Source organism: Miniopterus schreibersii, assembly GCF_964146895.1.
Source record: "Miniopterus schreibersii genome assembly, chromosome: 15".
NCBI classification, from domain to species: domain Eukaryota; kingdom Metazoa; phylum Chordata; class Mammalia; order Chiroptera; family Miniopteridae; genus Miniopterus; species Miniopterus schreibersii.
The window spans coordinates 23,846,924-23,860,527 of record NC_138115.1 but is presented as its reverse complement, the minus strand read 5'-3'; the positions used below and the strand labels follow the sequence as shown (position 1 = coordinate 23,860,527).

The following is a 13,604-nucleotide window of genomic DNA, read 5'->3' as shown; positions in this document are numbered from 1 at the left end:
GGCCAGATAGAGTACTTTAGTCATCTTTGACTCCTCCACGTGTTGGGTCCTTGAAGTAGATGCTAATCCATATTTGTTGAATAAGTGAGCAAGGGAATGGGTAGATAGAAGGATGGATGATTGGATGGCTAGATAGTTAAGGGGGCAGATGGAAGGATGGCTGGATGGGTGGGTAGATGAATGGATGCATGGATGGATGGCTAAGTGGATGAGTAGTTGGATGGATGGACAGATGGGTAGGTAAGGAGATGGAAGAGTATATAAATGGGTCAGTGGTTGGGTTGAAGGGCTTTCTCATGTGTAATATTATTGGTAAGTTCATAGAAGCTGTCTGGAGACAACACCTCACTTAGTTATGATTATAATGGATGTTTTAACTGGAGAGGCCATAGAACAATGTCTGTTTGTTCTCCACTAGTACATACAGTACAGAGCCTGGAACATGGAGGGCTCTTAATAGGTATTCTTTTGAACGACTGAAAAACCAAACAGACAGGCACCAGATAGCCAAAAATGTAAAGCTCTGTGGTCTTCCTCAGACCATACTGTACAAAGGACCCACCTCAGAGTTGTATGTTCTCACAGGCTGGGAAGATGCATGTGGTATGTAAGCGTTCCCAGTCTGTTTTCTCAAGGGAAGAAGTGGTTCCTCACCCAGGACATAAGTTCTGCTAGGACCACGCGGAGCATTTGGACAGAAGGTGTTAAGGAAACATTTCTCAGAGCTGATTTCTTCCCCTATGTTTGATGCTTAGCCTAGTAGCAACTATCCAGGGTCTGAAGGAGCAACTCTGTTGACACTAGTGCTCTTAGAATCAGAATGTTTTGTTTTGCTTATTTAACTAATGACTTCTGTCCAAGATAAGGTCTGTCACTACAATTTTCACTGAATCTCCAAAGACATTAGATAATACTTGCTCTTTTCTGTTGTGAAAGCATAGAAAATGGCAATTATCCTCATTTGTTGTGTCCACAGTGAAATAAAAAAGCCAGAAATATCATTAAAGCACCCAAACCTTGTCTCCTGACTTTTGTTTTAGTTATCTTTTGAGAAAACAGAAGTCATAGGAAGAAGTAGAATTAAAAGAGCGTGGGCCACATTTCTAGCAAAAGCTGAGGTTGTATTGAGGACAGATGGTTGGTGGGTCAGAGTCACCATTTTATCTCTGTGAGGTCTGAGCATCTCCAATGGTGAGCAAGATCATTTGAGTCAAATGTTATAGATTAATAATTATATGGTTTATTTTAAAGTGTTAGAAGAACACACAGTGTGACTTCATGGATATTATCACTTAGGATGGAGCCAGAGTAATAATAGCACATGTTAAAAATAAGTTGACTTTAAGACAACAGTAGGTAAATAATAGAATAGCTGTCTGCAGCTAGGGCTGAGCTGGTTTACATGATTTAACTCATTGAATCTCCCCAACAGCTCAGTAAATTAGGCACCACTGAGGCTTGGAAAGTTTAAACATGGCCAATAAGTGGCAAGCCAGAATTTGAATCCAATCTGACATGAGAGTGTGAGCTCTCATCTCTGCGCTCTACTGCCTCCTGAAAATAAAATAAAATAATAGCACAAATAACAAAAACAAAACCCACTTTGCCCTTTCAAACCGAGACCCACTCCACACTTCAGTGCACAGAGGGAACCCGTGTGGGCCTCTGTTTTCATGTCTGTAAAATGAGATCAAGCATAGGGAGAGGCCTCTTCAGAGGTAACACGTGTTGGCCTGGATTTGCCATGTGACCTTGACCCAGTCCCTTCGCCCCCCGGGGGGGTAGGCTTCCATGAGCTCTCTCTGCAGTGTCACCCACAGCTCATCTGGCCTCCATGGAATCCAACCCTCTACTTGGTTTGAGGCAGAGCCCCAAGATTTGTGATGCGCGGCAGCGTCTGATGTTGGACAGACTTCACAGCAAGCATCAGAGCCCAAGGACACCCACCTTCCTATGTCCCAAGTTGAGCAGATCCTTGCCTGAGAGGCTGAGCTGTTGGATTTGAATTCCAACAGCACTGGAATATCCCTGAACAATTTAAGCAAGAGGGTGACACAATGAGATTGGGTTTTGACAAGGTCCCTCTGGCCTCTGGGTGGGGAACAGATTGGAGGGCAGCCAGGGTGGGACAGGAAAGAACAGGAAAGCAGCTGTTACAGATGTCCAGGCAACAGATGGGTTGGACTGTAGAGGCTATGATAGAGATGCAAGCAGAGGTGAGAGATAATTTAACAGTAAATCTGGGAGGGGTTTAATGCTTAAGTAGAGGATGGCTATGCAAGGAGATGCTCAGATTTCTGGCTTGCTGCTTGGGAGGATGGTGACACCATCACCCTGTGGGAAGCTTGGCTGAGAATCCTTTCTTCCTTTACAGCGCATTCTAGGAAAAGCCTGGCATATGCCTTCTTTTCCTTGATGATGAGGACGAATGGTCCAGGAGCACAGTTAACTGCTCCATCTCTCACCGTTACTGGTTATCTTCCACAGAGCATCATGGGCTCCTGTTGGAGCCAAATGTAGCCATTCCTCCTAAGGGGAGAACAGGCCACTCCTTGCCTGCTGGTCACGTGGTTGCAAATTGATGCAGGTGGCTCTGGAATGAGGGGAGCTAGGGCCCAGTGAGACCGGTTCATGCAGTCACTTTCCCTGATCGTGGTTCTGAACTTGCTGAGCAAGTGCAGTGTGTCTGACCTTTAGGCTGGGTACAGCTCCTTAGTGGAGGGAACTGGTGGCCCCTGACAGTGAAGGAGGTGTAGGGTGGTCCTTGGAGGTCTCTCTCATGCCTTTGGTGATATATAGTTTGTTGCAAAATATGTTGTGTGCTTTCACAGTTTGAAAGAAAAGGCCAACAGAGTAATTTTTGAAAAGGAAGAACAAAGAGGTCTGACCAGCAGAGTAGCCAGTTGGGTCATAAAGTGGATCTTGGCTCAGCCTAAGGTTCAGGATCAAGGCTCAGCCCAGGTCAGGACTCAGTTTTGGCCTCTGCACACATGTACACAGGTATAGTACCCTCCGCACATATACTATGTCAGCAGACTCGCAGGCAGAAACAGGCCCCACCATCACAGACCGTCTTGTCCTTGATCTCTCTGGCTTTGTGGCCCTGTGTGACTAGGGGATGCTCATCCTGCTCTTGTTTCCTGGGCTGCAGATTGTTATGGAGATAGGTATCCATAATCCTGTCTCCTACAGTAGGTGAGAAGGAGCTCCAGGATGGGCCCTAGTTCAGATGTAGCCTAAGGTTCAGTTTCTCCTCTTCTGATGTCCCCTACCCGTCATGTTTCCCCCTGCATAGACCAGGACTTAAGGCAAATGTAGTGCTCCTGCCTACATAAGCCCTGGGCTAGAGTTGGCCCAGCCAATCCAGCAAGTGGATGCTCCCTTCTCTCCTCCCATCCGTTCATGCATCCATCCCTCCATTATTCCAGCATCTCATGCTGGCATTCCCAGAGGGCAGGAATAAATGTGTGATAAAAATTTAATAAGACTAGATGCCTGGATTTTGAGTATGATGAGAAATTTTGTGAGAAGTCTGGGACCCCATTGCCAAAGGCAGGAGGGAGCCATTGAAGGCTTTTGAGCAGGAAGGGGTCATGGCCTGATCTCTTCTGTAGAACAATCACTCTGCTGTGTGGAGAGGGAGGCCAGGAACAGGGATCAGGGCAAGGGGGCTATTATGAGGCCAGAGCCTCATCTTTGGGGATGGCTTGGAAGTTGGAGAAAGGAGAATTATTCTTGTCGCATGCCAAGCTCTTTGCCGTCTCAATGCCTTTCCGTATGCTGCTTTCCCTACCTGGAACAATTCCTCATGCTATCACAAAGCTGGTTCCTCCTCCTCCTGGTCTCAGACTCAGAGAAGCCCTCCCTGAACTGTCTAAATAGTTCCCTTTTTTTATTCTTTATGAAAACACCTCCTTCCTTTACTTATCACAATTTATGATTGTATATTAGTTGCTCCCTTTTGAGGACAGGGACCATATCTGCTTTAGTCACCTGTGTTTTACTGGCTGTCTAGCTCTGTACTTGACATAAAGTAGGCAGTCAGTAAATATTGATTGAATGCATGTGTGAACTAAGTAATTAGTGGAATGCCTACATAATAATCATAGTAATATAGATATGAGATTGTTATCGCACCTGTAGAGTTGACCCTTGAACAATGTGGGTTTGAACTACACTTAAACACATTTGTTCAAGGGTCAGCTGTACTTTCTATACAGTTGGGGATTCATGTGTGCAGAGGACCAACTTAAGTTATACGTGGATTTTCAACTGCGCAGGTGGGGGGGGGGCTAACCCCTGCATTGTTCAAGGGTCAACTGCATATGCTTTCTAAATATTGATCCTCATAGTATCTGTCAAGAAAGTGAGATGGGAATTATCCCCAAAAAGCCTAGATAGAAACTGATACCCTGAGTTGTGTCTTACCCATGACCTAGCTGATGGCAAAGCTGGGATTAAGGGCTGGCATGTGCATCCCAGACTTTGTCTACCACATCATTGCATTTCTTCTATAGGCCCAAAGGACATGGCCACCTGTGGACTGACCCTGCTGCCTACCGGCCAGTCTAAACCAAGAGATCAATCAGATTGAACATCTCTTGCCCTCATAGTAATTATTTGTACCTTTCTTTAGCATCACAGTCTGCCTTGTATCTAACAGGGAGAAGAGTCTGTCTTAGACAACATGTGTAAAGGCACTGAGGCAGAGGTTGGCATGTTCATGGAACTTAAAGGAGGCTGGAGTGGGGGGAGGTAGGAGATTTGTGTCTGGGTCTTTCTTCTGGGTTCCCAAGGAGGGCACAGAGTTCTACACACAGAGCTCTGCACGCAGAACACTTGTTATTGGCTTCTGGCATTAATTGGGCCCCTGGCTTATTCACTTTGCCTTTACTGGGCACAGAGCTCTAACCCTCTCTCTCCTCTGCTCTGACCCCAGTGCCTACACAGAACCCTACAAGGTCTGTCCCATCTCGACAGCTGCCCCCAAGGAGGACCTCACGTCAGATGAAGAGCAGGGAAGCTCGGAGGAGGAAGACAGTGCTCCAAAAGACCCCAGCCTCACCCACAAGGTAAGGTGCCCCGCCCAGGGCAAGGGGCCAGTGAGATGTGGGAGGGTCAGAGATGTGAAGGTGGAGAGAGGATGGCAAAGGACCCCCTCCGTCCCCTTCTGATGTGGAGGGAGCTATTGGCAAACAGTAGGCCCTATGCTGGATACAGAGGTTGAGTCACAGAGCAGCTGGGGCTGAGGCATTAAGACACACGGCAGACCTTGGGTCTTGTGTTGATGATGCAAGGGCAACTGCTCCTGCTGATACCCTCATGAGTCTAAGGAAGTTGGGGCTTCCAGAACTTTTGTAGGTGAAGTGGAATAGAGTTTCCTGATTTGAATCAAGACAGACCTGGAGTCTAATGACCTGGGCCCCAGGGCCTCAGTTTCCTCATCTGCGAAGTGGGAAATGTGAGGGGAGATGAGTTAAAGGTTTTGAATGAGTTTCCTTAACTAAATACAGAGTTCTAGAAAGAAAGTTGGTTTCTCGATCCCTGCAGTGATGCAGTAGGGGATGGGGCTAAGAGAAAGGCTGCTAGCCCTTTGTCTGGAGGCAGACAGGACTTGGACCCAAGTCACAGTAGAGACCCAGACCTTCTTATGGAACATCGGTACATGGTGGTAATTACAGTTTTCCCGCGGTATCCACAGAGATTGGTTCCAGAACCCCCAGAGATACCAAAATCCACAGAGGCGCAAGTCCCTTCTGTAACCTACCTTTGCATAGAGGCTACAGCAGGGTATGCCTACACATCATTTTATTTGTGTGACTTCAGCATAGTGCTCAGAGTGTAGCAAATTCAAGTTTTGTTTTTTGGAACTTTCTGTGATTTCTTTTTTTTCGAATATTTTCGATTCACAGTTGTTTGAATCCACAGTGTATATGCTCGTTATTGTATACTCATGGGGAGCCCTGTTTCACTTCCATTCACTGACATGATCTCATTCCTTCTACACTCCGCTTCTGGGAACCAAGAATTGCTTCCCATATTTTACATTTGCAGAAACAGAGAGGCAAAGAACTTGCCCAGAGTCACACAGCTGCTATTCAGTGTTACCCAGGAAACATCACAGGGTGATGAGGGCCAGGAAATGAGACCACAGGGGACACCCCTGCTACAGGGGGGACAGGCTAGGAAGGGTTAGCTGCTCGACATTCTCTCCACCCCATCTTCTGGGCCCCGCTCCTGTCTGCCTGTGAGGAGTAGCTGGGGAAGCAGAGGAACACTGCCTCCTATCTGACCGACCTTCTCAGGCACCTTGTCCTGTGTATGTCTCCCACACTTGTCATCTTCTCCTTCTGATCCTAGGGTAGGTATGTCACGTTGATGGAAGACTATTCATGTGGAAGCACGCAGCAGGAGTGCCTGGTCCTTACCAAGCATTTTATAAATGGTTATGTCTTTCATTTTGTTTTTATAGCCTTGATTTCTTTCAAAAATTCATTTACCTCTCCATACAGGGTTTCCATAAAGTTACCTAGCCAGAGCTAAGGGGAACCCTGAAGGGGGCTTTCCCACCTGGCTCCTCATCCCCTTTCCCTTTCACTCTTGCCCCTGCTGCTCCCTCTCTAGCTAGAGCGAGCGGTCTCCTGACCCGAAATGCTTCAACATTTCCAAAGTCAGTGCCATTATCCCTGTGTTACAGTTGAGGACACAGAAGTTAAGTAGCTTGCCCAAGACCGTACTGCCAGTGACTGAGGGAGTCAGGACTCAAAAACAGGTCTGGCTGGGTCCAAGCCCAGTGTTTGTCTTTCACTGCAGTCTTAGGGGCCTTCTCTTACCTCTCCACTCCTCCCTGTCTCCAGGAAGAAACTACTGACTTTTGGGGAAAAAGAGAAGGGAACCTTGAGTTAGCATGCCTGTGCCTGTTCAGAGATTTGCTTTTTCTGGGCATCCCTGAGGTCATGGAACCTGGGAGCAGAAACGGATAGTTGTTATCGGGAATGTGGTCTGAATCTGAAATCTGAATTGGATGTGGGTACCATGCCTGGAATAATTGAAGGACTGATGGAGCAGTGGGGCCTCCCATCTGCAGTTTTCTGTGCCTCAAGGTCCTCCACCTGGTGTTGGCTTCCCACTAGTCACAGAGTTCTCTGTTAAACCTTCCTCTGGAATCATCCTCATCTCCTCCTCCAGCTATGTTACTGCTGGCCAGTTGCTTTCCATGATGGGGACTCAGCCTTCAGTCTCTAAAATGAGAGCATTAATAGTAACTGCTAGGCTATGGGAGAGTTGAGTAAGAACACAGATGGGAAAGTGCCAGCCACATAGTAGGAGCATAATAACTATCTACTCTTTCTGAGTCTGGGAGGCAGAGGGGGAGTGGGAGAAGAGAGGGTTTGGTCTACTCGGGACCCTTATGAAGACATGAGGTCTTAGGGCCCTGGACATTGGTGATCAGCTTCCCAGCCTTCTGGTTTCCAGGTTGCTCCTTGGATAGCCGCAGGAATAAGGAGCTTGCAAGAGGCAGGTCAGCATAGAGAACAAGAGGTTCTTTGCCACTTACTAGGTGAGTGATTTGAGTAACTTCTAAACCACTCTGTTTGTCAGTTTCCCCATCTGCAAAATCGAGAAAATAATCATAGTTCTGCTTCAGAATAGCTATGAGTAAATAAGTCTATGGAAACTTAGAACAATGCCTGATACACAGGAAAAGAACACACAAAGGTCAGAGCTTTCGGGTGGGATCGTGGGAAGCAACCTGCCACAGGTCAAGTAAGACGCAGCAACAATATCAAGGTCATGGAACTAAGGCAGCTCCTGCCTCAGATAGGGGCCTCTTATATGTCCCCCTGGAACCAGGACAGTGTGGCCAGCTAGGTATGGGGCCTACATAGGGGGCCAGGGTTGGGGATAGGAGCATCCTGTCATTCTGAGCACAGAGGGAGAAGTGTGGGTCAGGTCAGTTCATTCTCGGGAGCACAGCCTTCCTATCTATCAAATGAGGCTGAGCATCTCTGCCCCACCACCCCCTCATCCTTCTTTGTGAGGCTTTCATCATGTACCCAAATAGAAATCACCTTTAAAAATTACATTTTCATCACATGAGGTGTGCTCTTCTAGATACTCCCTGTAGCAAATGAACTAGGTACAGGGAAAGGTTAAAGTCCCCTGGAACACCCCTTCCCAATCCCTATGCCCTTAAGGCGGTAACTGTAGTACACAGTTTGGTATGAATCCTTCCAGAAATTTCCCCTGTATTCACCTACATATTTCATTATGAGTGGAAACTATGGTATTATTTGTGGAGTTATTTTTCGATAAATTATATCAAACTGTAAAAAACCTGGAATAACTCGTTGGGTTTGTTCACAAAATTCTTAGAGATTTTCCCACATTGGTATGTAGAGCTCTAAATTATTTTTTAGTGCTGCATACTGTTCCATTTTGTGGATATGCTGTGGTTTATTTCACCATCTCCCTGCTGAGGGGCTTTTACAATGTTTCTCATGTGTTTGCATCACCAACAGCGTTGCAGTGCACTGTTCATGCACCTCCTTAGACACATGTGCAAGATTTACTCTAGGGTAGATCCCATAAGAGGATCAGTGGATCAGAGAGCAGTCTTTTTTTAAAAAAAAAATACCTTGATTGATTTCAGAGAGAGGAAGAGAAAGGAAGAGAGAGAGATAGAAGCATCAGTGATCAGAGCATCATTGATTGGCTGCCTCCTGCATGCCCCCTACCGGGGATCGAGCCCGCAACACTGGCATGTGCCCGGAACGGGAATCGAACTGAGATCTCCTGGATCATAGGTTGATGTTCAACCACTGAGCCATGCTGGCCAGGCCAGAGAGCAGTCTTTGTACCTGCTGTTAAATTGACCCCTGAGAGGCTGTTCCAGAGCACTGCCTGGCCCTTCCAGAGCACTCAGTGTGGAAGAGTTCCCAGGTTGCCCAGCCTCAGGGCAGGTGTGAAGGGAGGTTTCTAGAGTGAGCAATCTTTCCCTGCTCCTTTTTGCTGTAGAAGTTTGATGGGATGGGAGGTGGGGAGAAGGAGCATTTATTTCTGATTCTTTGTCTTCCACAGTATCTGAAAATTGTATTTCTCTAAAAGGCAAAGACCTCTCCTCTCTGTGCCTCCAACACATCGTTGGGAAAATGGGAGCCAGGTTTCCATCTCCAGCCATGTTGCAGGAACAGAACTAGAGAAGGTGTGAGTGATCAGTAGACTTGCTCCCCACCCCTCCTCCCCATTTCAGGAGTCAGTCTGGGGAGGTGGGTCCCACACTTCTTACAGTTTGATATGATTTATGTAAAAATAAAGGGTGGTGAGCCCACTGTTCCTAGATGTTTTGGGGTGACCAGATCAGGAGGGGAGAGATTATTGGAGCAGGATAGGAAGCTGAACCCAGCTGGTCCACCCACATGTGACCTCTTTCTCTCTCCCACTCTTAGACATACAAAGGGTGTGGGTTGAAGGAAGGAGGGGGCAAAAGAGGAAAAATGAGAAGGACTTAAAAATAGATTTAGCTGTGAAAGGAGACATTCAATGGCTTGCTGGCCTGTCGCTCCTCCCTGACAATGAGCCCAGTTCTCAGACTAACGGGTACTTTTCAAGCTAAATACCAGCTCCCCTGAGACCAGCCCAGAGGTTGGTGGCCCCTCCCTTGCCTGAGACCCATCGTCATCGAGTTTCCTTGACAGGCCCACCCCTGACCCCAGGCAGAAGTTAGTGCCCTGCCTTCTGGAACAGACCCTCCTGCCATCATACCCTCCCTGGCTCCCTGTTTATGCAAGTTGTCTCCTCCCTGGCTGTACTCAAGCTTAGTCAGCCTAGCCTAGACCTCCTTGCTGACCTCACACCCCTAGGCCTTGCACCTTTGGCCTCACCCTGACCGCCTGCCTAGGCTAAAGGGTTCCCTTGAACCCTGGTTATTTCCGTTGGGCCAGTCTCCGGCCTGGGTTGTGTCACCATGTACTTTCTCCATGCCACTGACCTCAGAACCCACCCATACAGTTTTGCACATTGGCCCCACTGCAAATGCTACTTCTCCCTTGTCCCTGGGGAAGCTGTCTTAGACTTGCACCAGCTTCCTCAGGCTGCAGCCTGTTCTTGCCAGAAAACAACCTTGTCCCCTGTCAAACATGAATTCCCTCCCACCTGTATCTCTCCTCTCTGTATTCTCACTGAGTTTCTCCCTGTCCCTCCTCTTGTTTAACAAAAATTTATTTATTTACCATAGTAGGTACTCACTGAGCGCCTACTATGTGCCAGGCATCCGTCTGTGGGCTCAACATACAGCAACCACAAGTCATACCAGGTGCCTCCCTGCCCTGGTGGCATTTACGTCCTAGAGAAGAAGAGGAACAGTCAGCCAGAAAACTGAGGTGGCATAGGTGGTGAAAGTGCTGTAACCCAGCAGACAAACAAAACCCATCATGATGGTGGAGAAGAGAGAGCCAGGGGTGAGGGCGGGGAAAACGTAAACAGGGAGGCTAAAGTAGGCCTTTTTTTCCATTTTAAAAAATTATGTTAAAATAAACATAATGTAAAATCCATCGTCTTAACCATTTTTAAGTGTACAGTTCAGCAGCATTAAATACATTCACACAGTTGTGCAACCATCACCACCATCCATCTCCAGAACTTTTCCATCTTCCCAAACTGAAACTCTGTGCCCATTAAACACTAACTCCCCATTTCCCCTCCCCCAGCCCTGGCAATCACCATTCTACTTTCTGTCTGACTGCTCTAAGGGCCTCATACAAGTGGAATAATACAGTATTTATCCTTTGTGATTGGCTTATTTCATGTACCATAATGTTCTCAAAGTTCATCTATAGTATAGCATATGTCAGGATTTTTTCCTTTTTAAGGTTGAATACTATACCACTGCATGTATAGACCACATTTTGTTTATCCATGCATAGGCTGATGGACACTTGAATTGCTTCCATCTTCACTATTGTGAATAGTGCTGCTATGAACATGTGTACAGATACCTCTTTGAAACCTTACTTTCAGTTCTTTTGGATATAAACCCAGAAGTATAATTGCTGGATTATATGGTAATTCTATATTTAATTTTTTGAGGATCCACCTGCAGTTGCACCATTTTTCATTCCCACCAGCAATGCATGAAGGCTCTGATTTCTAACTGAATGCTTTCTTAATGAAGAGGAAATCTTTGAGCAGAGAGCTGAATAGTGTGAGGGAGAAAGCAATGGGAAGATCTAGGGACAGAGTATTCCAGAGAACAGCAGTGCAAAGGTGGGCTGGTGGGAATGACCTTCGTGAGCTAGAAGACTAGGTCAGTGTGGCTGGAGCAAAGAAGGAGGTGGGTAGAAGAAACTCTGTAGGACTTCCCTCAGCCCACAAACATATTCCAGTCCTCCCCATGCTTCCACCTTTCTCACTGTTGTCATATGCTCTGCATGACCTTTCCTGACCTCCACAAGCCAGGCCCTCGCCGCACTGTCCACCTCAGACACTGTTTTACTCAGACCTCGGGCCTCAGCTCAGTGGTCTCCCCTCTTCCTTTGGCTTCTCAGGCTCCATCTGCTCCTGGTTCTCTCCCTACTTCTTTGACATCCTACCTATGCCTCCCAAGGCCTGAACTCCAGCCCTGCCTGTCATTTTGTGTCCATTGCTCAGTCAACCCCATTCCAGGGCAGCGGCCAGCCGTACTTAGATGGCATTCCAAGAGCTGACCCTCTGGTCTGACCCCTGTCTGCAGCCCCACGCTCTAGCTTCCAGCTATCCTTTTGGACCCTTCTTGGAAGCCCTGCAGGCACCTCAAACTCCACATATCCCAAGTGGAAATCGTTATCTCCCCACCCCACCTCTGGCCTGCTTCTCCTTTTGTGTTTACTCTTCTGGTTGTTGGCACCAACCATTTCATCTTCTGTTGCCATGTATTAATTATGGATCAGATGAAATTCAACAAATGTGTAGGCCTTTGGCTAGACATCATGAAAGATATAAAAATGAGTTCTGTCCTTTAAACCCATCCCCGGGCCTTTGCATTTGAAGTTTCCTCCATTTGAAACATTATTCCTGCCTTTTGCACAGCTGGCTGCAGGTCTCAAGTTAATGTCACCTCCTCAAGGGGGCCTGCTCTGCTCACCTGCTGTTTTTGACAATGGCATTCCTGTTTATTTCCTTCATACTTACCTCAAGCTGTGATTATGTTCTTTATTTTTCTGCATATTACTTGCCTTTCTATGTTAGAATAGCTCCCGGGAGGGCAGGGACCATGCTTGTCCTATTCACAGTTGTGTCCTTTCTGCCTGGGACATAATAGTATTCAGCAAATAGCTTCGAATAAACTAATAAAGAAGTGAATACATTAGACTCAGCTTCTGCATTTAAGTAAGGAAAACAAACTTAAATGCATGACAGTTTAATAAAATGAAAACACTTGTTTGGTTCTGTGTGGTTTACTTGGCACAGTGAGGGGCCAAGCTGGGCACCAGCCCTGCTTCTCACCGGCTGCCCAGTAACCATGCAGAGGGTGCAGGGTTCAGTACAGTAACACAAAGAGACACTTCAAGGCAGCATGAGTGGAGAAGGAGGAGGGATGCAGACTCTTAGAACACAAGGGATAGGAAAGAATAGGGGCTCAGAGGTCTAGGAGGTGTCTTAGGTACCCACATGTCTCACACACCTTGTTCAGGGTCCCAGAGGGCTTGGGGGCTGTTAGGAGCTGAAGGGCTGGATATGAGGACAGTGGGAGTGCCCTGGTCCTAAGAGAGCTTGTTCTGTGGCTGATTTTCCTCTCTGCCACAGTGCCCCTTCCCCCAATTGTTTAGGATTTGGGTCCCAAGGTCATACTCACCCTCACTTTCTCCTTCCTGACTTTGTGGCAGTCACTGTGTATACCTAATATAAAACCCTGCTGCTAGAAGTTCGCTGTGTGAGCCATTTCTGGCCTTTTTCTGCTGTCACAGTGAGAGCTTGCCATTCACAAGCACAGGGATTCTAGAAGGTGAGAGAGCTAACGGGCATTTATAGATCACTTTGTTTTGTTTTTTAATTGTGGTAAGAACATTTAACATGAGATCTACCCTCTTAATGTCCATAGAAGGATAAGTGAATAAATAAAATGTGGTGTAGCTCGGCCAGTATGGCTCAGCCATTGAGCATTGACCTATGATGCAGGCAATCACCGTTCAGTTTCCCGTCAGGGCACATGCCCGGGTTGCGGGCTCAGTCCCCAGTAGGGGGCATGCAGGAGGCAGCCAATCAATGGCTGTCTCATCATTGATGTTTCTCTCTCTTCCTCTCTCCGAAATCAATAAAGACATATTTTAAAACAAGCAAACAAAAATAAATAAGTAAATAAGAATAAAATGTGGTATATGCATACAGTAGAATATTATTTAGCCTTAAAAAGGAAGGGAATCATGTCACATGGATGAACCTGGAGGACATTATGCTAAGTGAAGTAAGCCAGTTACAGGACAAATGTTGCACGATTCCACCTGTATGAAGAATCTAAAACAGTCAGATTCATAGGAGCAGAGAGTGAAATGGTGCTTGCCAGGGACTAGGGGGAGAGGAAAATTGGGGGTTGCTCAGTTATGCCGGAGATTGCTTTGACTTACAGG

At 46.9% G+C, this 13,604-nt stretch overlaps 1 protein-coding gene across 2 annotated transcripts in view; it reads left to right on the top strand.

Moving 5' to 3' along the window:
- The window catches only part of FGD5 (FYVE, RhoGEF and PH domain containing 5), a 109,081-nt gene that overhangs the window by 42,734 nt on the left and 52,743 nt on the right, over window positions 1-13,604 (top strand). For both annotated transcript variants that reach the window (XM_081160537.1, XM_081160538.1), the window contains exon 3: window positions 4,940-5,072. In XM_081160537.1, coding sequence (XP_081016663.1) covers window positions 4,940-5,072 — 133 coding nt within the window. The remainder of the gene's footprint in view (window positions 1-4,939; window positions 5,073-13,604) is intronic.